General features: G+C 44.5%; 1 protein-coding gene across 1 annotated transcript in view; it reads left to right on the top strand.

Moving 5' to 3' along the window:
* The first annotated feature begins 345 nt into the window (after positions 1–345).
* Positions 346–22,735, top strand: part of wdr70 (WD repeat domain 70) — a 213,252-nt gene continuing 190,862 nt past the window's right edge. The window contains 8 exon segments of the mRNA XM_084325151.1: positions 346–373; positions 4,233–4,295; positions 4,402–4,485; positions 5,173–5,269; positions 11,452–11,671; positions 13,785–13,844; positions 22,478–22,609; position 22,611. Of these exon segments, the coding sequence (XP_084181277.1) occupies positions 349–373; positions 4,233–4,295; positions 4,402–4,485; positions 5,173–5,269; positions 11,452–11,671; positions 13,785–13,844; positions 22,478–22,609; position 22,611 (682 nt within the window). The 5' untranslated portion in view covers positions 346–348.

Genomic DNA, 22,735 nt, shown 5'->3' with positions numbered 1-22,735 from the left:
TGTGTGTGTGTGTGTGTGTGTGTGCGTGTGTGCGTATGTGTGTGTGTGTCAATCTCTCTTATTTGTGTAGTGTTGCCCCTGAAACTGTGGTTCATTTAGTCTGACTTTGTCCTGGCAAGACACCTGCAATTTGTGATGGATAATATTCATACTGAATTCTAAAGACGTGCTGTTTAAATTATCTAATTGTAATATGGAGACCATAAAAGAAAAGTATGGTCATACATTAATTATATTATGATAACTACCGTATTACAAATACTGGACGGTAGGCGGCAGAGTTTTCTTTGTTTTCGTATGACGTCAATGACAACTTCCGGGTCAGAGGTAATTCCACCACTTGAAAACATGGATCCTAACAAAGTGGGGAAAGGTAGCTAGGCAACATTTTACATTATAATTTGTACAGTATGACACGTGTAGTTATTTTTAACATACCCGTGTTGGCAGTTTAGGACGGTCTTTCCGTCAGCAGTCTAACCTACAAGTGAAAATAGGCGTACAGTCAGTAACTAACTTGCCAAGCTATGTCAACCTAGCTGTTTGTGTTACTAGCTACTGCTAACGTTAGCTGCTCTGTTCTGCTGCTAGCCTACCAGTTCGTGTTATTTATGTTAAATGGTCATTTCACTTCAATAGAAGTGATTCAGAATTCAATAGTTTTACCCTTATATATATATAAGGTTATCTACAAGTAAGCTAGCGATCACTGCTGTCTCTGTCGTCCATTGTCAACACCACCATTCCCCCCAGGCTCCTCATTCAATTCCATACATTTTGAGGACCAAGTTTAAATATACTGTACTTCTGGAGTATACACAAGGAGCTGATCAAATTTGTCACTAAAGGAACCATTTCTCACTTGAGGTGTAGTTTGACCAACTGTCTACTGTACATAGAACGTTGAGAATATTTCTTCCAACAAGAAGACACAACCATAAAAAGTAAAGACACACGGCACACTCAAACTAACAACAAAATGTACAGGATCTGATTTTATTCTTCAGAGGTAATACATCTATAAAGACTCATCAAATACTAAAACAAACAATGTACCTTTGACTCAGAATTTTCTGTTGTATTGGAATCTGCACAACACTAGTTTGTTTACAGTTCAGTAAAGTGTGATATTTAGACTAGGTCCCCAAAATTAATGAGGAGCCTGACACCTGGGAGTGTGGTGTTGACGGGACGACAGGGACAGTAGTGGTCGCTAGCTTACTTGTAGATGACCTTATAGTCAGAGGTAAGATTGCTGAAGCTTGACCAGTTCTACTAAAGTGAAATATCCCTTTAAACCTAGATAACCGGAGTTAGTTAATTTTCTGTGGTTCAATAGTTATGCATATTCCATCACAGCTAATATAACCTTATGTCTGCGGTGGACTCTTTTGCAATGTTCATTTTATTATAAATTAATATACCTTGTATTTAGGCGTTGTATTTAGCTAGTCCCTTTGGAGACAAACATAAAAATGAATAGAGTCCGCATACTGTTGAACTTGCTCCCACTGTGTGTTTATTAAGAGATTGATCAACGATTAGATCTTCATCAGGATAAGGTTGTGGCTACATTGATCTGTCAATGAATGGATAGAAAATGTACAGAAGGTATTACTGTCCGTTGCAATATATATATTTTTTTTATTGGAACCTAAAGTAATTGTGCCTTAGTTTGCAGAAACGACAGCTTTGCAGAACCATCTGTCAGTTCCAAAAGTTCCCCTGTCTGTCAAAACAGACACAAATCTGGCGGAGACAGACACAGAGTCAACCATGTCCAACAAATGGATGCTCCTCATTGAAAATGAATTAAAAACACGTAGATGGACAGATCATGGATCAATATAGCTGTAGCCCAAGTCGGGACACAAACCTACCAGTTATACCAACATTATTAACACAATTTGGCTATTAATTCCCCCCCACTCTCAAAACGTCTTACATTTAATAATATATATTTTAGGCCTTAAAAGGTCTTAAATATGAATATAATAATTAAAATATATTTTGATAGGTCTTGAATTTTGAATGTATTGGATTTGGAAGTTACTCCTATGTTACGATAACTGTTGCGAAACTATTGTGTTTAAATGTGTTTGGGGGAAATGTCTGGGCTGCAAAGTAAGCAGTACACTACGGTAACAGCCTCCTCACTAACAATTCTTATGGAATTACTTCTTTCATAGTAATTTCACTTCATACTTTCTTTGCCGGTATGGCAGTGAAATAGGCATTACATTCTATTCAAAGGGGTCTTGAAAGGTCTTAAATGTAACTTGTTGAAGCCTGCAGGAACCCTATGCAGGGTCTTGTACTACAAGTCAGGCCACTGGGGATAAGTGTCCTCCTGACTTGTCCTTGCCATTGGAAAATAAAAACTACTACACGACATTAAAGGAACTTTTAATGTCTTGACTCTTTACCCCTTGTAGTGTGACATATTCAAAGAACAGCGATGTGGCGTCTGGGACGCCCAACGACACACTAGGGCTGCACGATTAATCGATTTTTAATCGAAATCGCGATTTGGAATGATGCAATTATCAAATCGCAAAAAAATAAACATATTGCAATTTTTTTTAACTTTTTTTTTTAAATTTGTTTAACCAGGAAGTCCCATTGAGATACAAGATCGGTTTGGGAGAGGGAGGTAAGGGGTTTTAGATTGTGTGTTGTGAAGTTTAGACTTCAGAGAGGGAGAGTAAAGTACAGAAAAAAAGGTACCGTTGGGTACCGGTATCGATTCCCAGGTAAAAAGAAACTTTTTCAGGCTCGGTGTCCCGAACAGACCCACAGCGTAGGCCAGATGCAAGCCGCATTTTACAATAAACCTCTGGGGCTGTTTAATTTTTTTTTAAATTATAATCTCATATTTAATCGCAATCGCAATATCTGTCCGATAAATCGCAATTTGATTATTTCCCAAAATCGTGCAGCCCTATGACACGCCCGACAAAAAGTCTAGCATCTTTCTTTTCTTCTAGTGTGACAATTCCTGCAATGTGTTCTTTGACTTCAAAAGTCCAAACCAACCCCCTTTCCCCCCGATCCCTGGCGAATTTCTTGCCAAGACGACATACATCTGTCGCCTGTCGGGGACAAACGCATCGTGTGCCCCGGCCGTCTTCCTGCCAAGACACAGCAAGATTTATGATGACCTAGTCTGACATGTCTGATCCCGGCATAAGATGTGTCATTAGATCATAGATGTATATTATTCCAAGGATTCTTAATGAAAAAAATCTTTTAATTATTCCAGGAAGTAATACTGCTCAGTGAAATGAAACAAACAAAATAAAATAGGCGATTGTATCTCAAGGTCCTTGCTTATGCCTTTCCAGAAAATGTTTTATCATTCACTAAGGCCTTGATATTTAAAATGTTATAATTTCACTGAAACATATTTATTACTTCCTGGAATGATTCATTTGTACAAAAAGACACTAACAAATCAGCTTTATATTTGGTGGAGTGTTTCTTTAATAACATACAGTAGCTTGGGTTGGCTGGCTGGCTGGCTGCTTACGTTAGCCTAAATGAAGAACCCTTGACTATGTCATTCCATTAGTCATGTTTTCGAAGGCTGTTCGTCATTTTGTGTGTAATTAACGTAGAGCCTCATATTCAACGTCCTTCAGTAGATCTGCTCCCGTGTGACGGAGGTTAACGGAGCCAGATATGTTATAGAAAAGCAGAAATGTCCTTCGCTTCACCTGTTTGACTTGGAGATAATCGCAGGGTTCGCACAAGGTCCTAAGTGCTTGATTTTTTACAAAGAAAAGTCAAGGCATGGAATTCCTTGAAACCAGCCCATTTTTTAACAAGGTGCTTAAAAAGTCATTGGAATTTAAATCAACCATTCGCATTGAACGTTTTTTCATCCATGATAAAATTGTTCTGAATCAAGAACATTTTTTGTTCTGTTTTAATCAAATCTGACGAGTAGCTGTCTCGCACGCTCCAACTGCTTTTCCTCATTTCTTCACGTGTGATGCTCTAGCTTGCGCTAGCTGGCAAAATGAATTGTATCCTTCGAGTGACATCTTTGAAAATGAAAAATAGTGTTTGGAAAAGTACATACAAGTCCTTGAATTTCATTTTTGCAATGTCTGTGGGAACCCTGAGAAAAGCATAAATGTCCTTCACCTGTTTGACTTGGAGATAAGTGTTTTAGTACCCATATGTCCAGAACCACCTGAACGATCTAATTCTGTTTTCCTCTCTTCCAGCGTCGGACAGCATGGACATGGAGAGTGACGACATGGCCTCTGTGATGGGCTTCTCTGGCTTCGGTACGACCGGGAATACTACTTCCTGTTGTGTGTGTAGATCAATATGCAAAGAAAGATAAACATTCTCTCTTTATTCTTATTAATTTGTTTATTCGCTTCCCTTTAGGTAAGAAGGCCCGCACGTTCGACCTCGATGCCATCTTTGAGACGACCCGGAGAACGGCCATAGAGAGGAGCCAGCGTGTTTTAGGTTAGTTGATGATGAAGAAGCACACGGTTCTGGAACGCTGTTTGTGCTGCTCATTCAAGATTCAAGAGATTTATTCGTCACATACATACACGAGACATGTAGTGAAATGAAGGTGGCCATGCCCGCCTTGATTGTGCAAAAATACAATAATAACGATGATAAAAAGTAATAAGAATAAAATACAATGCTAAGCTTTAAGAATAAGGTAATGAGTACTACCGGTATATACAATAATATACAGTTATGTTTTTCAAAGTGACATTTTTTGTAGTGTGTTTGTGTGAGAGAGTGCAAGTGAGGATGTGTGTGTGTGTGTTGATGTGTGCACACAGTGTTCAGTGTTCTGATGGCCTGGCTGGCCTGGAAGCGTCTATTCTTATCCCAACCCATGTTTGCGATCTGATTGGCCACTGACGTTTCTGGTCATGTGACATGTGCGCCCAATCGCGTGACGCGACCATTTCCGCCTCGACCAGCAGCAAACTACCTAACGCCTATGATCCGCACTCTAACCTTAACCAACTTCGAAAGAGTGCCTAAGCTTAAGAACTTGCCGTCACACGATAGGCGCGACCAGAAACGTCAGTGGCCAATCGGAGCGCAAAACGTGAACGCGGAAGCAAACATGGGTTGGGATAAGAATTTAGGCGGCCTGGCAGTGTCTAACCCTGGCTGTTGCTTCCTCAGATGAGAGGCAGCAGGAGGAGGAGGAAGGAGAGAGCTCCCACTCAGCCAAGCCACCAGTCTCTGCTGCGAGACAAAAGGCTTCAGCTCCCGCCTCCAGGTACTCGGCTTCAGCTCTCCATTAACCCCTTCACTACCACACTACCACATTGTTAACCCTTTCACTGTGACAATAGAGAAGGTTAGCCCTTTCACTGCCACACGACAAAGGGTTAACCCTTTCACTGCCACACGACAAAGGGTTAACCCTTTCACTACTACACTACATAAGGCAGGTTCGTACAAGGTCCTTGAAGTGCTTAAAGTGCTTGATTAAAAAAAAAAAAAAGTCAAGGCCTGGAATTCCTTGAAACCAGACCATTTTTTATAAGGTGCTTAAAAAGTCCTTGAAATTCAAATCAACCATTGAATGTTTTGTTCATCCATGATCAAATTGTTCTGAATCAAGAAATAGAAATTTTTATTTTGTTTTAATCCACTTTTTCTCAATTTTTTTTTGTATCTTTTCCCCCCTCCTTTTTCCTCCGATTTTCTCCCATCCCAATGTTAGTCGTTATGCCAATTCCCAATCCCCTTCCTGGTCGCTGCGCACTTACCCCCCACAGTCGGTCTGGGAGAGTGGAGGCTATCACGTGCTTCCTCCGACACACGTCCAGCCAATCAACCGCTTCTTTTCACCTGGCAGCGCGGACTCTCACTGAGAGGGCGTAGCGTGTGGAAGGATCACACTACCCCCCTTAGATCCTATCCTCGCTGAGCAGGAGCCCCGACCGAACTGTAGGAGTCGCTGTTTACAACGACCCGGACCCACCCCGCCAGCTTTCCCACCCTCTAATACTGCCAATTGTATTAGTGTGAACGGCCAGCCAAGCTGGTGACACGCCGGGAGCTGGATTCGAACAGGCGAATCCAGCGTCTCCGGCGTTGGTGACGAACGCAATCTCCGCTACGCCACCTGACCGCCTTTTTCTCCTCTTTTTCTATATTTCTCCCATCCCAATTCCACTGTGCCAATTCACCCCTCCCCTGTCTTGAACGTTGCCCGCATATGCCCCCCACTGGCTGGTTGTAGGGAGGATAGAAGCCTTGCATCACGTGTCCCCTCCGATACACGAGGAGGCAGCCTGTCACATCTTTTCACCTGCCAGCGCGGACTCATTTGGCGAGATGTAACGTGTGGGAGGCTCACACTACCCCCGCCATTTTCCTGTCTCTGCTGTGCAGGCGTCCCCCAACCGACCTGTAGGAGTCGCTGTCCACAACGTCCAGATTACCACCCATCGACTCCCACCCGCTAACTCTGCCAATTGAGTTAGTATGACGGCTGGCCCAAGCCGGAGGCAACGCCGACAGCCGGAGTCGAACCCGGTGTCTCTTGCGTTGGTGACGGGCGCAATGTCCGCTGCGCCACCCAGTCGCTATTTTTGTTCTGTTTTTAATCAAATCTGACGAGTCGCTGTCTCGCTCGCTCCAACTGCTTTTCCTCATTTCTTCACGTGTGATGCTCTAGCTGGCAAGCAGGCCAAGAAGATGCTTAAAAAACTGCATTTAAAAGTGAATTGTATCCTTGGAGTGACATCCTTGAAAATGAAAAAGAATGCTTCAGATTCAGAGTTTTATTTGCCACATGGAAGCAATACAATCATAGAGTTTTCATACAAAATCATAAATACCGTACCATGGGCAAAAGGAGCAGGAAGAAGAATAATTCTTATAGTTACCTGCCCCCTATTCCTAAACTAAACAAGTATTACTTGATGGTCGGCGTACAACCTAATTTACACAATAAATAATTTATACCATAATAAATTAAAGGACCTTGAATTTCATTTAGCAATGTCTGTGGGAACCCTGAGAAGGTTAACCCTTTCACTACCATTAACCGTGACAACTGTCTGTAGTGTGGTAGTGAAAGGTTAACCTTCTGTAGTGTGGTAGTGAAAGGGTTAAAGTGGCACTTTGCTGATTTTCAACCTTAACAGTTTGAGTGCCAGCCAATAACATGGGAAACATGGTTAAATGCCAGCACCCACTTCAATGATAGCGCTGTGAACGCATAATCTCTCTCTTAAATTATGGCTATGTGTCTAATCTGCCTGTCGCTTATCAATGACTTGTTTGCAGTCAACATTTTTTTTAATCGGTTCATTTTCGTTTTATAGCATTTTGAAAAGCCCTCGTTTTTCAGGAAAATATATAGATTCCGTGATAAAAGGCATTTACTGGAATATTCCAGCATACACACAAACGTTGTCATTTTTCGGCCTATTTATTAACACTTTAATCGCCGGGGTTAAATTCATAATTTACCATCCCTCGCCAGCCCTATTTAACATGGAGAAGTTCCCCTTCTTTGCAGGGCTATAACTTTTTAAATTCTATTGCTAAATTGCCATTATTATGGCCCATTCAATGTCCTATATGTATTGTTCAGGGTGTAGCAACGTTAAACTTTTTCATTCACATATTCATACTAAAATATGGTCTAAAGTATAAGTATGTTTTTATCGTTTTCTGCAGCTTTCTTCAGAACGTGATTTATAGCCCTAAATGCATTATATTGATGATCAAATACAGTCTGGTAGGAATCTGTGCGAGAATTTTCTTTTCAAATGGACGTGCTTCTAGAAGTTTCTACGTATCATCTGATGATGACCGTATGGGCGGGGGATCGTTTATAATTCTGTGGGCAGCGTTAGATGATTCATCCAGAGTGGGTCATATGTTCATCAGAGCAGTTAGTAAAGAACACGTTAGAATATAACGCTGAATCTTACCGTGGCTTCCTCGCGCCGCTGGCAGATGAGCGTGGAACAGAATTTTTTCTATTATGGGATGTAGAAATGCCCGATCCATTTCCAGGTTGTATAATAGTATATACGTCCAAATCATGTTGTTTTTTCGAGTTATTTGCACCGATCGATGTTCACTGTATCAAGACGGAGTCTCTCTAACGATAGCGAGTGGCCGGACCACATATGGATGAGCACTACCGGTTCAAAGGTTAATATCCGGTTGGCGATCTGCCGATCGGCTACCAGATGGCGCTCTTGAACCGCTAGAGAGTTGAGAGGAGATCAGCAGTGTGTCTCAGGGCTCCGGAAAGGAAATATGATTTCGATGACAGATTTTTGAAATATTGACATCAAAGACGAGTTACGGCATCTTCGGCAGAATGAGCATGGCTAGGAAAGACGAGTTCCGGCGTTTTCGGCGATTAAAGTGTTAATCGTTTTGAAATAAACGCTAGATTATCGATAGTACTTATGCACGCTATAGAGGCGGGCTGAAATATCGATTCTCTCATCTCCTGATCGCGCACACACAGACACACACACGCATAGGGCAAACGCTGATATATAGGTAAAAACAGCTCTGATTATCCTAAGACTGGTCAAATAAATTCCTTACCTGAGATCGGATGTTATCCAAAAATATTATTCCAATTCCTGATCGCCATTCCAAATATCGATCACGCTTATTGATTACAGTGTTGAGTACTGTAAATACATAATCCACGCGTTTTCCGGGCCGGCGAGCACAATCGATCCTTCAGTTGGCCTTGACGGAAAAGTAAAATGAGGAAACTGGCCACCCCCCCTGCATCAGTGTAAAGTAATGGGGTGCAGTACCACAGGGAGAGACGATAGGGGGCGGTATCTTCCCAATTGAGCTCAGAGAGACTCTGCAGCACTAACCCGAGGCTCGATTGATGAAATATGAATTAAAATCGCCAATAAAAAAAAAAAACGCTATATAGCGTCGGGGGCACTCAAAGGTCGGCATGAACTAACGACAAAACGCGTCCGTGGCACTCAATGTGTTAAGGACAGATACCTGTCCTATCGTTTTGTTGTGCGGAGGACGTGTGGTCATCAGGACATGGAACTCGCCAATGTCTTGTAGTGGAAAATGTACGATTACCATAAAACCATAATTACTATTAATCTACAATTCTGTGATATTGAATGTATGTACCATAATTTTCGGACTATAAGCCGCGCCTTTCCCCCCATTTTTCGACCCTGCGGCTTATATAACTGTGCGGCTAATCTATGGATTTTTACAGCTACACAGCACAGTACATGTTCTGTAGCTACTATTGCACTAAATGGTAACACTTGAATACATTATGCAAATATGCAACTTGTTTGTTGAAATGTTAATAAATGGGAGCTTCCTCAAACAGCCATCTCTTTCCCGACAATCCCCTCTGTGCACGAACCCTTACATATGGTAATTAAACATTAAAACACCTGCGGCTTATAGTCCAGTGCGGCTTATATATGTACACATCATTCAATTTAGCTGCTGCGGCTTATATTCAGGTGCGCCTTATAGTCCGAAAATTTCGGTATGTAAAGACACTATCCTCCCCTCGAGCTCTGTAAACACTGACGTTGACAGAGGAAGGGTTGTGTTTGTCTTCACCAAACAATATTCAAAGCAGAATGTGTACAAAGCAGGTCAAGATAACATAACCTAGAATGTTGAAGCCAGGTCACCAGGGTCTTGAGTCAGGATTAATTAAGGGGGGACTTGTCGAAGCCTGTAAGATTGCATGATTTGAGGGAGGACACACCTGTTTAAACTTGTCATTTTGGTCATTTGATCAGCTGGTCTTGAATGTCTATAAGTGTCAATGATATTGTGAAATGTCTTACTTCCTTCTGGGGAACCGGCCAGGTATCCCACTCTATCTTTCTATTCTTTTGTAAACTACAGTACCTATAAATAAAGTACTAGATAATCTGATTAAGTCCAGCCTCGTCTATTTTCCTTAAGAAGCTCCATTCTCCTTCAGTCTTGAGAGCTCAGCCCCATCAGCACAGAGACATTCCTCTGTTACCCCTTTTACACCGGCAGGGCTCCGGTTCAAGCTCCAGCTCCATTCTGGAGACTCTGAACTGTATAATGACAATACATTTGAATCGAATCTCATTTTGAAATCGCTACGCTGCCTATGGACACGACAGTGGCAGACAGCTTCGGAGGTGTGGCATTGCACCACTCAACAGGTACCGATTTCAAAATGAGATTTGATTCAAATGTATTGTCATTATACAGCACAAGTACAATACACCATCCAACCAGAGTGGATAAAAGAATTAACGTTAAAAAAACAAAACGTTTGTAACCAAGAGATTTGAACCTGGGGCCATAGGGTCCACAGCCGGTGAACTAACCAGTTGAGCTAAATGGTTGGACGTTAACTGTGAGTGACTAATCCATCATTTACACTTGTGCCAATTGCGCTTGTCCCTAATTTTTTGTATTGACATTAATAAATCAGATGTCATGCTAATATGTCATGTTCTACAGTAGGACTTACTACTATGATACCCATTAAAACAGTAATTCGAATAATAGAAGCCTACTTTGCTGGAATGATTCATCTCAAACGTATACAGTGTGTGTGTGTTTTTGTGTATGCGCTCGCGTGTTGAGGCTCGCTAAGCCTTTCTCCACGCATTTCTGGAGCATTTCTTTATCCACTATGGTTGGATGCATGGTGTAATTGTACTTGTGCTGTATCATAACAATACATTTGAATCTAAGCTCGTTTTGAGATCAGTCGCAAATCGCTTCCTGTTGAATGGATCGGTTGAGTGCAATGCCAACTCTCTACTTTCCCCCGTTTACGCTCGTCTTCACAGCCTAGAATATGAGACCCCCACTGATGATGTTGCGGTTCGCGAGGAAAAACCAACTATTTTTCGGTGCCAGCTGAGCACCGATTTGTCACGTTCTGAACCAATCAATCCCGGTGTGAACGCGCTGGCCGGTGTGAGATTACGTTCGGGAACCGGCTCCAGCGCGGAGCCTGGCCGGTGTGAAAGGCCTATGTGTGATGTCACCAAGAGGAGAGCAGACCTCTAGCGAACTGCTACACTATCCAGACACTTGTCCGGCAGGTTTAGGAATTAACTTTTGAAGGACAGGTGATATCTCTCAATCAGATACCTGTCCAGGATATTTAGGAATTAACTTTGGAAGGACAGGTGATATCTCTCAATCAGATACCTGTCCAGGATGTTTAGGAATTAACTTTTGAAGGACATGTGATATCTCTCAATCAGATACCTGTCCAGGATGTTTAGGAATAAACTTTTGAAGGACATGTGATATCTCTCAATCAGATACCTGTCCAGGATGTTTAGGAATTAACTTTGGAAGGACAGGTGATATCTCTCAATCAGATACCTGTCCAGGATGTTTAGGAATTAACTTTTGAAGGACAGGAGATGTTTAGGAACCGTGTCGTGTCATTCCTCCCTGCAGAAAGGAGGAGAGTGGGAGCAGCAGTGACGGCAGCTCAGGCTCTGATTCAGACTCAGACTCGGGACTCATTGGACCCCCAGCGCCCCCCCAAGCAAGCCAGGAGGATGATGATGAGGAACCCGTGGGACCATCTCTACCGCCAGGCTACACAGGCAGCACAGGAGACACTGATGATGATGATGATGATGATGATGATGATGAAGGAGACGATGAAGATGATGTAAGGATTGGATTTCACACTCGACATGTTTTCAAGGTGTTAGTTAATGCTCCACATCTCACAGTGTTGCCGTCCTACAAACAGCTCACGGATTTCTGCTTCAGTGGCACAGACAAGCACCTGCAGTGGACATATTAGTTGGTAACCAAATAGGATTTTTTTTTAAATTTTAAATCGAGCACCCTCAAAAAACACTAAAGTCCATTACTCACGCCCATCCCTAAGAGGTACCAGCACTTCTATCCCTACCTTATCTGCAAAAGGACGGAATTGCGCTCTAAAGCACAAAATGTAATGGGTTACATTTGTTCCTTTAGAAAAATAAATAACGCACATCCTCCGTTTCTTGGTGCTGAGCCAAACTGTAAAAACAGTAATACATAAAACTCACTTGATGCTCAAAAATTCAGAAAAATAAATATCGCACATCCTCTGTTTCTTGGTGCTGAAGACAGGAAGGGTCGGTCGAAACGTTGTATCTACTGCTATTATTTTGTCAATTAAAACACCTGGAGCATCAAGTGAGTTGCGAGCCCCGCTTTGTTTTTACATCTGTTCCTTGTCATGTGTATGTGGTTGAGTGCAACCGGTCCAGCACCTGTAAGTCACCGGCGGTGTCGTTCTGAGTGGAGCTTTTAGGATTCCACCACTAGATGGCAGCACAGGCAAACAAAAGATGATGGAGTGGACCGGTGTTCTGTAATCAATCAGACCTTTATCATCGGATTGTCTGGACACAGCTCTTAGTAGCTTATCCTCGTATCAGCGTTTCACCCGTTCTCACACCAAGATACCCATGGCATGTAAAAAAAAATATATATAATAAATAATCAATGCTTTGACTTTGACTACAGTACCTAGTACTCGGACACAAGGTGAGCAGCTGTTTTTCTCATTGAGAATATGTGCGCTCTCTGTCTCTCTCTCTCTCTCTCTCTCTCTCTCTCTCTCTCTCTCTCTCTCTCTCTCTCTCTCTCTCTCTCTCTCTCTCTCTCTCTCTCTCTCTCTCTCTCTTGTCTGCCTCCCCAGCTCGCCCCTCTCTCTCCCAGAGTAGTAAATGTCTCCTCACTTGATGTGTGCTCCGGGTGATATAGCGCAGACCCCTCTCTCAGGGCAGGTGTGATTTCAGGCCGCGCTGGGGCTCTGTGATGGATAACGGCCCGAGACTGGCTCTCTTCCACCGGTGTCACACTGTCCCCGGTCCAAATGCCTCCCTCTGATTGGCTGCCGATTGTAGCGGACTCCAATATCACACGGGCCGTTAAAGCTGAAATATCATCTATGACCCGACCGAACGCCAGCGCACACAGACACACATCTATGACTGTCTGCTCCTACACCCCCCCCCCCCCCTTCATCATCCTCTTCCTCACTGCCTCTGTCTCCTCTCTTCCTCCTGTGTTCTCTGCTCCTCTCTCTTTCTCTTCTCTGGTCCTCTCTCTCTCTTCTCTCCTCTCCTCCTGTCTTCTCTGCTCCTCTCCCTCTCTTTCCTCTCTTCCTCCTGTCTTCTTTGCTCCTCTCTCTCTCCTTTGCTCCTCTCTCTCTCTCTCCTCTGCTCCTCTCTCTATCCTCTGCTCCTCTCTATCCTGCTCCCCTCTATCTCTATTCGGATCCTCTCTTTCTCCCCCCTCTCTGTCTCTCTCCTCTGCTCCCCCTCTCTCTATTCTGCTCCTCTCTATTATGCTCATCTCTCTCTCTCCTCTCTCTTTATCTCCTGCTCCTCTCTCTCTCCTCTGCTCCTCTCTCCCTTTCTCTCCTCTGCTACTCTCCTTTTCTCCTCTGCTCCTCTCTCTCTATCCTTCGCCTCTCTCTCTGTCCTGCTACTCTCTCTATTGTGCTCCTCTCTCTTTATCTCCTCTGCTCATCTCTCTCTATCTCCTGCTCCTCTCTCTCCTCTGCTCATCTCTCTCTTTCTCTCCTCTGCTCCTCTCTCATTCTCTCCTCTGCGCCCCTCTCTCTCTATTCGACTTCTCTCTCTCTCACCCTTTCCCCTCTTCACCTCCTCTTCCTCTCTACATGCGTTCATGTCCTTATCTAATATACATATGTCTCTTTATCATGAACATACCTCTCTCTCTCTCTCTCCCTCCCTACTGTACCCCCCCCCCCCCAGAACCCAGTGAAGAAGATTCCAGACTCGCATGAGATCACTCTAACGCACGGCACAAAAACAGTAAGTCTCTACGGCCATGTCCCCACTCAGCCCCCCCCCCCCTCTCTCATGATGACCTTTATTTATGTCGAGCCTTTATGATGGAGCTTTCCAAAACATTCCCTGTGACCTAGCAGCGCTGGAAGCTTTATATGCAGCCTGCGTTAGCTTGTAATGGACCCCCTTTTGTTGCATGTTTTCTCAGTGAACTTCGCTCTGACTCATTAAAAGATGATTTAGTGCAGAATTAGAGGAACAACTGGATCTTTCCGCCGAGGTTGGCTCGTTTTGGGCTATGTTTCCGTGAGTTTAGTTTAGTTTAGGACCCCAGTGTCGGTAGCCAGATCAGTACAGTGTCCAAGGTTCAGTAGTCCATCCCAAGGGAAGTAATACATTATGTACCATGTTATTATGATTATACATACAATACAAACATGTACAATAATAAAATGTTATATAATACAATATTATGCAAAACCTTGGGATATTTGGGGTGATTTATTGTTATTTAAAACCTTCTTTAGAACTGTTATTTTTCTGATTGCTGTTCCAAAACATGTTTTTATTATGATATAAGAACAAATTCTAGATGTGGATTTATTTATTGTAGACAGTAATAAGACTAAATTCACATGTTCGCTACGCTTGGCAACAGCTAGGTCTGGGGGGGGGGTGCATTAACCCTTTCACTACCACACTACAGAATGTTAACCCTTTCACTACCACACTACAGAAGGTTAACCTTTCACTACCACACTACAGAAGGTTAACCTTTCACTACCACACTACAGAATGTTAACCCTTTCACTACCACACTACAGAAGGTTAACCTTTCACTACCACACTACAGAAGGTTAACCTTTCACTACCACACTACAGAAGGTTAACCTTTCACTACCACACTACAGCAGGTTAACCTTTCACTACCACACTACAGAAGGTTAACCTTTCACTACCACACTACAGAAGGTGAACCTTTCACTACCACACTACAGAAGGTTAACCTTTCACTACCACACTACAGAAGGTTAACCTTTCACTACCACACTACAGCAGGTTAACCTTTCACTACCACACTACAGAAGGTTAACCTTTCACTACCACACTACAGACGGTTAACCTTTCACTACCACACTACAGCAGGTTAACCTTTCACTGCCACACTACAGAAGGTTAACCTTTCACTACCACACTACAGAAGGTTAACCTTTCACTACCACACTACAGATGGTTAACCCTTTCACTACCACACTACATAATGTTAACCCTTTCACTACCACACTACAGAAGGTTAACCTTTCACTACCACACTACAGAAGGTTAACCTTTCACTACCACACTACAGAAGGTTAACCCTTTCACTACCACACTACATGTTAACCCTTTCACACAACAGAACGTTAACCCTTTCACTACCACACTACATACGGTTAACCCTTTCACTACCACACTACAGAAGGTTAACCTTTCACTACCACACTACAGAAGGTTAACCTTTCACTACCACACTACAGACGGTTAACCCTTTCACTACCACACTACAGACGGTTAACTCTTTCACTACCACACTACAGACGGTTAACCCTTTCACTACCACACTACAGAAGGTTAACCTTTCACTGCCACACTACAGACGGTTAACCCTTTCACTACCACACTACAGACCGTTAACCCTTTCACTACCACATTACAGAAGGTTAACCTTTCACTACCACACTACAGACGGTTAACCCTTTCACTACCACACTACAGAAGGTTAACCTTTCACTACCACACTACAGACGGTTAACCCTTTCACTACCACTTTACAGAAGGTTAACCCTTTCACTACCACACCACATACGGTTAACCCTTTCACTACCACACTACAGAAGGTTAACCCTTTCACTACCACACTACAGAAGGTTAACCCTTTCACTACCACACTACAGAAGGTTAACCCTTTCACTACCACACTACTACAGAAGGTTAACCCGTTCACTACCGCACTACAGAAGGTTAACCCTTTCACTACCACACTACAGACGGTTAAACCTTTCACTACCACACTACAAGTTTCAAGTTTCTTTAATAGTTGTCATACAGAAGTACAGAATACTTTCATACAAAATGCTTCTTACTGTTACGCTCCAGAGACTGTGCTAGACAAGATAGTATCAAATAACATAGTATAGCATGTAATTTAGAAGAAGAAAATGAGGTCACAGTGTTCGGTATAGACATATGTACAATGTTCTGAGTTACCATATAATATACAATACTATGCAGTGTACTAATGTACAGTACTATCTAGTGCAAAGCAGAAATGGGATGAGGTACAATTTAGGTACAATTTACAGTAAGGTGTACGAGTTGTAGTGCAATCCTTCATCAATAAATATAAAGTGTGGGGAGTGGGTGCTACAGTGTGTTTGTTTAAAGTGGGTGTGTGCTATAAAGTGTGTGGAGTGGGTGCTACAGTGTGTTTGTTTAAAGTGAGTGTGTGCGTGTGGATGTGTGTGCTATGTGCGTTTGGTGGTTGTTGTTGTGTAGTGTTCATTCATTGTTCGTTTAGCAGCCTGATGGCCTGGGGATAGAAGCTGCTTCTGAGTCTTTCTGTGCTCGCCTTGAGACTCCGGTATCGCTTGCCTGACCGCAGCAGTTCAAAGAGGCAGTTGTTCGGGTGACTGGAGTCTTTAATGATTCTCTTAGCCTTGCCCTTGCAACGCTTGTTGTAAATGTTCTGGAGGGTGGGGAGCCCCCCTCCAATTGTGCGTTCGGCTGAACGTGTCACTCTTTGTAGTCTGCTTCGGTCTTGTGCAGTGCTATTCCCAAACCAGGAGGTGATGTTGCCGGTCAAGATGCTCTCTATTGTACATGAGTAGAAGTTCTTAAGGATCTTCTGACTGACTTGGAACTTCCTTAGGCGCCTGAGGAAGTAGAGGCGTTGTCGTGCCTTCTTCACAACACTGTCAATGTGTGTGGTCCATGTCAAGTCCTCGGATATGTAGGCTCCGAGGTACTTAAAGCTGTTGACTCTCTCAACCGGTGCCCCGTCGATGCTGAGGGGGCTGTAGTCCTTGACCCCCGACCTCCTGAAGTCCACAATCATCTCCTTTGTTTTGCTGACGTTCAGGGAGAGGCTGTTTTCCTGGCACCATCCCGCCAGGACCTTGACCTCTTCCAGGTAGGCCCTCTCGTCGTTGGCAGAGATCAGGCCCACCACCACTGTGTCGTCAGCAAATTTGATGATTGTATTGCTACTCCGCTGAGCCACACAGTCGTGTGTGTACAGGGAGTAGAGGAGGGGACTCAGAACACAGCCCTGGGGGGCCCCTATGTTGAGGGTGATGGATGAGGAGGTGCAGTTGCCTGCTCTCACCACCTGGGGTCTGCCAGTCAGGAAGTCCAAGACCCACTGGCAGAGGTCATAGTTCAAGCCCAGGTCCCTGAGCTTGGCTATGAGTATGGAGGGGACTATGGTATTGAATGCCGAGCTGTAGTCGATGAATAGCATTCTCACATAGTTCCCCTGCCTCTTGTCCAGGTGTGATGCTGCTGTGTGCAGCACATGGGCTATGGCGTCCTCCGTGGACCTGTTGGGGCGGTATGCAAATTGCAGGGGGTCCATGTTGATGGGGAGGGAGGAGCAGATGTAGCCCTTTACTAGCTTCTCAAAGCACTTCATGGCTATGGAGGTGAGAGCTACAGGGCGGTAGTCGTTGAGGCAAGCAGGCTTGGCTTTCTTGGGTACAGGGATAATAGTGGACTTCTTCAGGCAGGTGGGGATGACAGCCTGTTCTAAGGACAGGTTAAATATGTCAGTGAATACTGGGGCCAGTTGGTCGGCACAGACTTTTAGGACGCGGCCGGGGATGCCGTCCGGACCTGCTGCCTTCCTGATATTCACTTTTTTAAAGGTCCGCCTCACCTCATGCTCTGTTACCCTGAACACTGCGCCTCCATCAGCAGCCGACCCCCCCCCCCCCCATTGCCGTGGCTTGTGAGCTGGTGTTGTTATTACCAGCATCAAACCTCGCATAGAAGGTATTGAGGTCATTTGCTAAGGAGATGTCACTGTTCAGTTTGAGGGAGGCGCCTTTGTAGTCTGTCATCGTTTTGAGCCCCTGCCACATAGCTCTAGAGTCAGCTTGTTCTGGAGTTCAATCTTATCTCTGTAGCGCCGTTTGGCCTCTGACACTGATACAGAAGGTTAACCCTTTCACTACCACACTACAGAGGGTTAACCTTTCACTACCACACTACAGAATGTTAACCCTTTCACTACCTCACTACAGACAGTTAACCTTTTCACTACCACACTACAGAAGGTTAACCTTTCACTACCACACTACAGACGGTTAACTCTTTCACTGCCACACTACAGAGGGTTAACCTTTCACTACCACACTACAGAATGTTAACCCTTTCACTACCTCACTACAGACGGTTAACCTTTTCACTACCACACTACAGAAGGTTAACCTTTCACTACCACACTACAGACGGTTAACTCTTTCACTGCCACACTACAGACGGTTAACTCTTTCACTGCCACACTACAGACGGTTAACCCTTTCACTACCACACTACATACGGTTAACCCTTTCACTACCACACTACAGAAGGTTAACCTTTCACTACCACACTACAGAAGGTTAACCTTTCACTACCACACTACAGACGGTTAACCCTTTCACTACCACACTACAGACGGTTAACTCTTTCACTACCACACTACAGACGGTTAACCCTTTCACTACCACACTACAGAAGGTTAACCTTTCACTGCCACACTACAGACGGTTAACCCTTTCACTACCACACTACAGACCGTTAACCCTTTCACTACCACATTACAGAAGGTTAACCTTTCACTACCACACTACAGACGGTTAACCCTTTCACTACCACACTACAGAAGGTTAACCTTTCACTACCACACTACAGACGGTTAACCCTTTCACTACCACTTTACAGAAGGTTAACCCTTTCACTACCACACCACATACGGTTAACCCTTTCACTACCACACTACAGAAGGTTAACCCTTTCACTACCACACTACAGAAGGTTAACCCTTTCACTACCACACTACAGAAGGTTAACCCTTTCACTACCACACTACTACAGAAGGTTAACCCGTTCACTACCGCACTACAGAAGGTTAACCCTTTCACTACCACACTACAGACGGTTAAACCTTTCACTACCACACTACAAGTTTCAAGTTTCTTTAATAGTTGTCATACAAAAGTACAGAATACTTTCATACAAAATGCTTCTTACTGTTACGCTCCAGAGACTGTGCTAGACAAGATAGTATCAAATAACATAGTATAGCATGTAATTTAGAAGAAGAAAATGAGGTCACAGTGTTCGGTATAGACATATGTACAATGTTCTGAGTTACCATATAATATACAATACTATGCAGTGTACTAATGTACAGTACTATCTAGTGCAAAGCAGAAATGGGATGAGGTACAATTTAGGTACAATTTACAGTAAGGTGTACGAGTTGTAGTGCAATCCTTCATCAATAAATATAAAGTGTGGGGAGTGGGTGCTACAGTGTGTTTGTTTAAAGTGGGTGTGTGCTATAAAGTGTGTGGAGTGGGTGCTACAGTGTGTTTGTTTAAAGTGAGTGTGTGCGTGTGGATGTGTGTGCTATGTGCGTTTGGTGGTTGTTGTTGTGTAGTGTTCATTCATTGTTCGTTTAGCAGCCTGATGGCCTGGGGATAGAAGCTGCTTCTGAGTCTTTCTGTGCTCGCCTTGAGACTCCGGTATCGCTTGCCTGACCGCAGCAGTTCAAAGAGGCAGTTGTTCGGGTGACTGGAGTCTTTAATGATTCTCTTAGCCTTGCCCTTGCAACGCTTGTTGTAAATGTTCTGGAGGGTGGGGAGCCCCCCTCCAATTGTGCGTTCGGCTGAACGTGTCACTCTTTGTAGTCTGCTTCGGTCTTGTGCAGTGCTATTCCCAAACCAGGAGGTGATGTTGCCGGTCAAGATGCTCTCTATTGTACATGAGTAGAAGTTCTTAAGGATCTTCTGACTGACTTGGAACTTCCTTAGGCGCCTGAGGAAGTAGAGGCGTTGTCGTGCCTTCTTCACAACACTGTCAATGTGTGTGGTCCATGTCAAGTCCTCGGATATGTAGGCTCCGAGGTACTTAAAGCTGTTGACTCTCTCAACCGGTGCCCCGTCGATGCTGAGGGGGCTGTAGTCCTTGACCCCCGACCTCCTGAAGTCCACAATCATCTCATTTGTTTTGCTGACGTTCAGGGAGAGGCTGTTTTCCTGGCACCATCCCGCCAGGACCTTGACCTCTTCCAGGTAGGCCCTCTCGTCGTTGGCAGAGATCAGGCCCACCACCACTGTGTCGTCAGCAAATTTGATGATTGTATTGCTACTCCGCTGAGCCACACAGTCGTGTGTGTACAGGGAGTAGAGGAGGGGACTCAGAACACAGCCCTGGGGGGCCCCTATGTTGAGGGTGATGGATGAGGAGGTGCAGTTGCCTGCTCTCACCACCTGGGGTCTGCCAGTCAGGAAGTCCAAGACCCACTGGCAGAGGTCATAGTTCAAGCCCAGGTCCCTGAGCTTGGCTATGAGTATGGAGGGGACTATGGTATTGAATGCCGAGCTGTAGTCGATGAATAGCATTCTCACATAGTTCCCCTGCCTCTTGTCCAGGTGTGATGCTGCTGTGTGCAGCACATGGGCTATGGCGTCCTCCGTGGACCTGTTGGGGCGGTATGCAAATTGCAGGGGGTCCATGTTGATGGGGAGGGAGGAGCAGATGTAGCCCTTTACTAGCTTCTCAAAGCACTTCATGGCTATGGAGGTGAGAGCTACAGGGCGGTAGTCGTTGAGGCAAGCAGGCTTGGCTTTCTTGGGTACAGGGATAATAGTGGACTTCTTCAGGCAGGTGGGGATGACAGCCTGTTCTAAGGACAGGTTAAATATGTCAGTGAATACTGGGGCCAGTTGGTCGGCACAGACTTTTAGGACGCGGCCGGGGATGCCGTCCGGACCTGCTGCCTTCCTGATATTCACTTTTTTAAAGGTCCGCCTCACCTCATGCTCTGTTACCCTGAACACTGCGCCTCCATCAGCAGCCGACCCCCCCCCCCCCCCCCATTGCCGTGGCTTGTGAGCTGGTGTTGTTATTACCAGCATCAAACCTCGCATAGAAGGTATTGAGGTCATTTGCTAAGGAGATGTCACTGTTCAGTTTGAGGGAGGCGCCTTTGTAGTCTGTCATCGTTTTGAGCCCCTGCCACATAGCTCTAGAGTCAGCTTGTTCTGGAGTTCAATCTTATCTCTGTAGCGCCGTTTGGCCTCTGACACTGATACAGAAGGTTAACCCTTTCACTACCACACTACAGAGGGTTAACCTTTCACTACCACACTACAGAATGTTAACCCTTTCACTACCTCACTACAGACAGTTAACCTTTTCACTACCACACTACAGAAGGTTAACCTTTCACTACCACACTACAGACGGTTAACTCTTTCACTGCCACACTACAGAGGGTTAACCTTTCACTACCACACTACAGAATGTTAACCCTTTCACTACCTCACTACAGACGGTTAACCTTTTCACTACCACACTACAGAAGGTTAACCTTTCACTACCACACTACAGACGGTTAACTCTTTCACTGCCACACTACAGACGGTTAACTCTTTCACTGCCACACTACAGACGGTTAACCCTTTCACTACCACACTACATACGGTTAACCCTTTCACTACCACACTACAGAAGGTTAACCTTTCACTACCACACTACAGAAGGTTAACCTTTCACTACCACACTACAGACGGTTAACCCTTTCACTACCACACTACAGACGGTTAACTCTTTCACTACCACACTACAGACGGTTAACCCTTTCACTACCACACTACAGAAGGTTAACCTTTCACTGCCACACTACAGACGGTTAACCCTTTCACTACCACACTACAGACGGTTAACCCTTTCACTACCACATTACAGAAGGTTAACCTTTCACTACCACACTACAGACGGTTAACCCTTTCACTACCACACTACAGAAGGTTAACCTTTCACTACCACACTACAGACGGTTAACCCTTTCACTACCACACCACATACGGTTAACCCTTTCACTACCACACCACATACGGTTAACCCTTTCACTACCACACTACAGAAGGTTAACCCTTTCACTACCACACTACAGAAGGTTAACCCTTTCACTACCACACTACAGAAGGTTAACCCTTTCACTACCACACTACTACAGAAGGTTAACCCGTTCACTACCGCACTACAGAAGGTTAACCCTTTCACTACCACACTACATAAGGTTAACCCTTTCACTACCACACTACAGAAGGTTAACCCTTTCACTACCACACTACAGAATGTTAACCCTTTCACTACCACACTACAGAAGGTTAACCCTTTCACTTGTGGTAGTGGAAGGGGTTTAAGCCTGTAGATATAGCTCTAGTCTCTGAGTGGTGTATATATATTGTATATGTTTTTTTATTGGATTCTATTATATGTTGTACCACTGTATTGCACATCGTTGCGGGCAAGACCACCCGCATTTCATTGTATACTTGTATGCCGTGACAATTAAAACTCTTGACTTGACTTGATATATATATAATGCTCCTGGTCATCGTCAGGTGTCGGCCATGGCCCTGGACCCCTCTGGAGCTCGCCTGGTCACCGGTGGTTTCGACTACGACGTGCGCTTCTGGGACTTTGCCGGGATGGACCAGTCTCTCCAGGCCTTCAGGTCCCTGCAGCCCTGCGAGTGGTGAGTCCAATCCTCTCTCTGAGCGCATAACGAACGCCAGTGCTATGGCTTAACTCATTGGACGCCACTCAAGAATAAAGTCGGGTTAACTCGCCATCGCTTGAGCGCCAAACCGGAGAAAAGT

The sequence above is a fragment of the Notolepis coatsorum genome (genome assembly GCF_963971535.1).
Source record: "Notolepis coatsorum genome assembly, chromosome: 11".
Classification (NCBI taxonomy): domain Eukaryota; kingdom Metazoa; phylum Chordata; class Actinopteri; order Aulopiformes; family Paralepididae; genus Notolepis; species Notolepis coatsorum.
The sequence above is the reverse complement of the archived record's forward strand: the minus strand, read 5'-3'. Positions and strand labels throughout refer to the sequence as shown.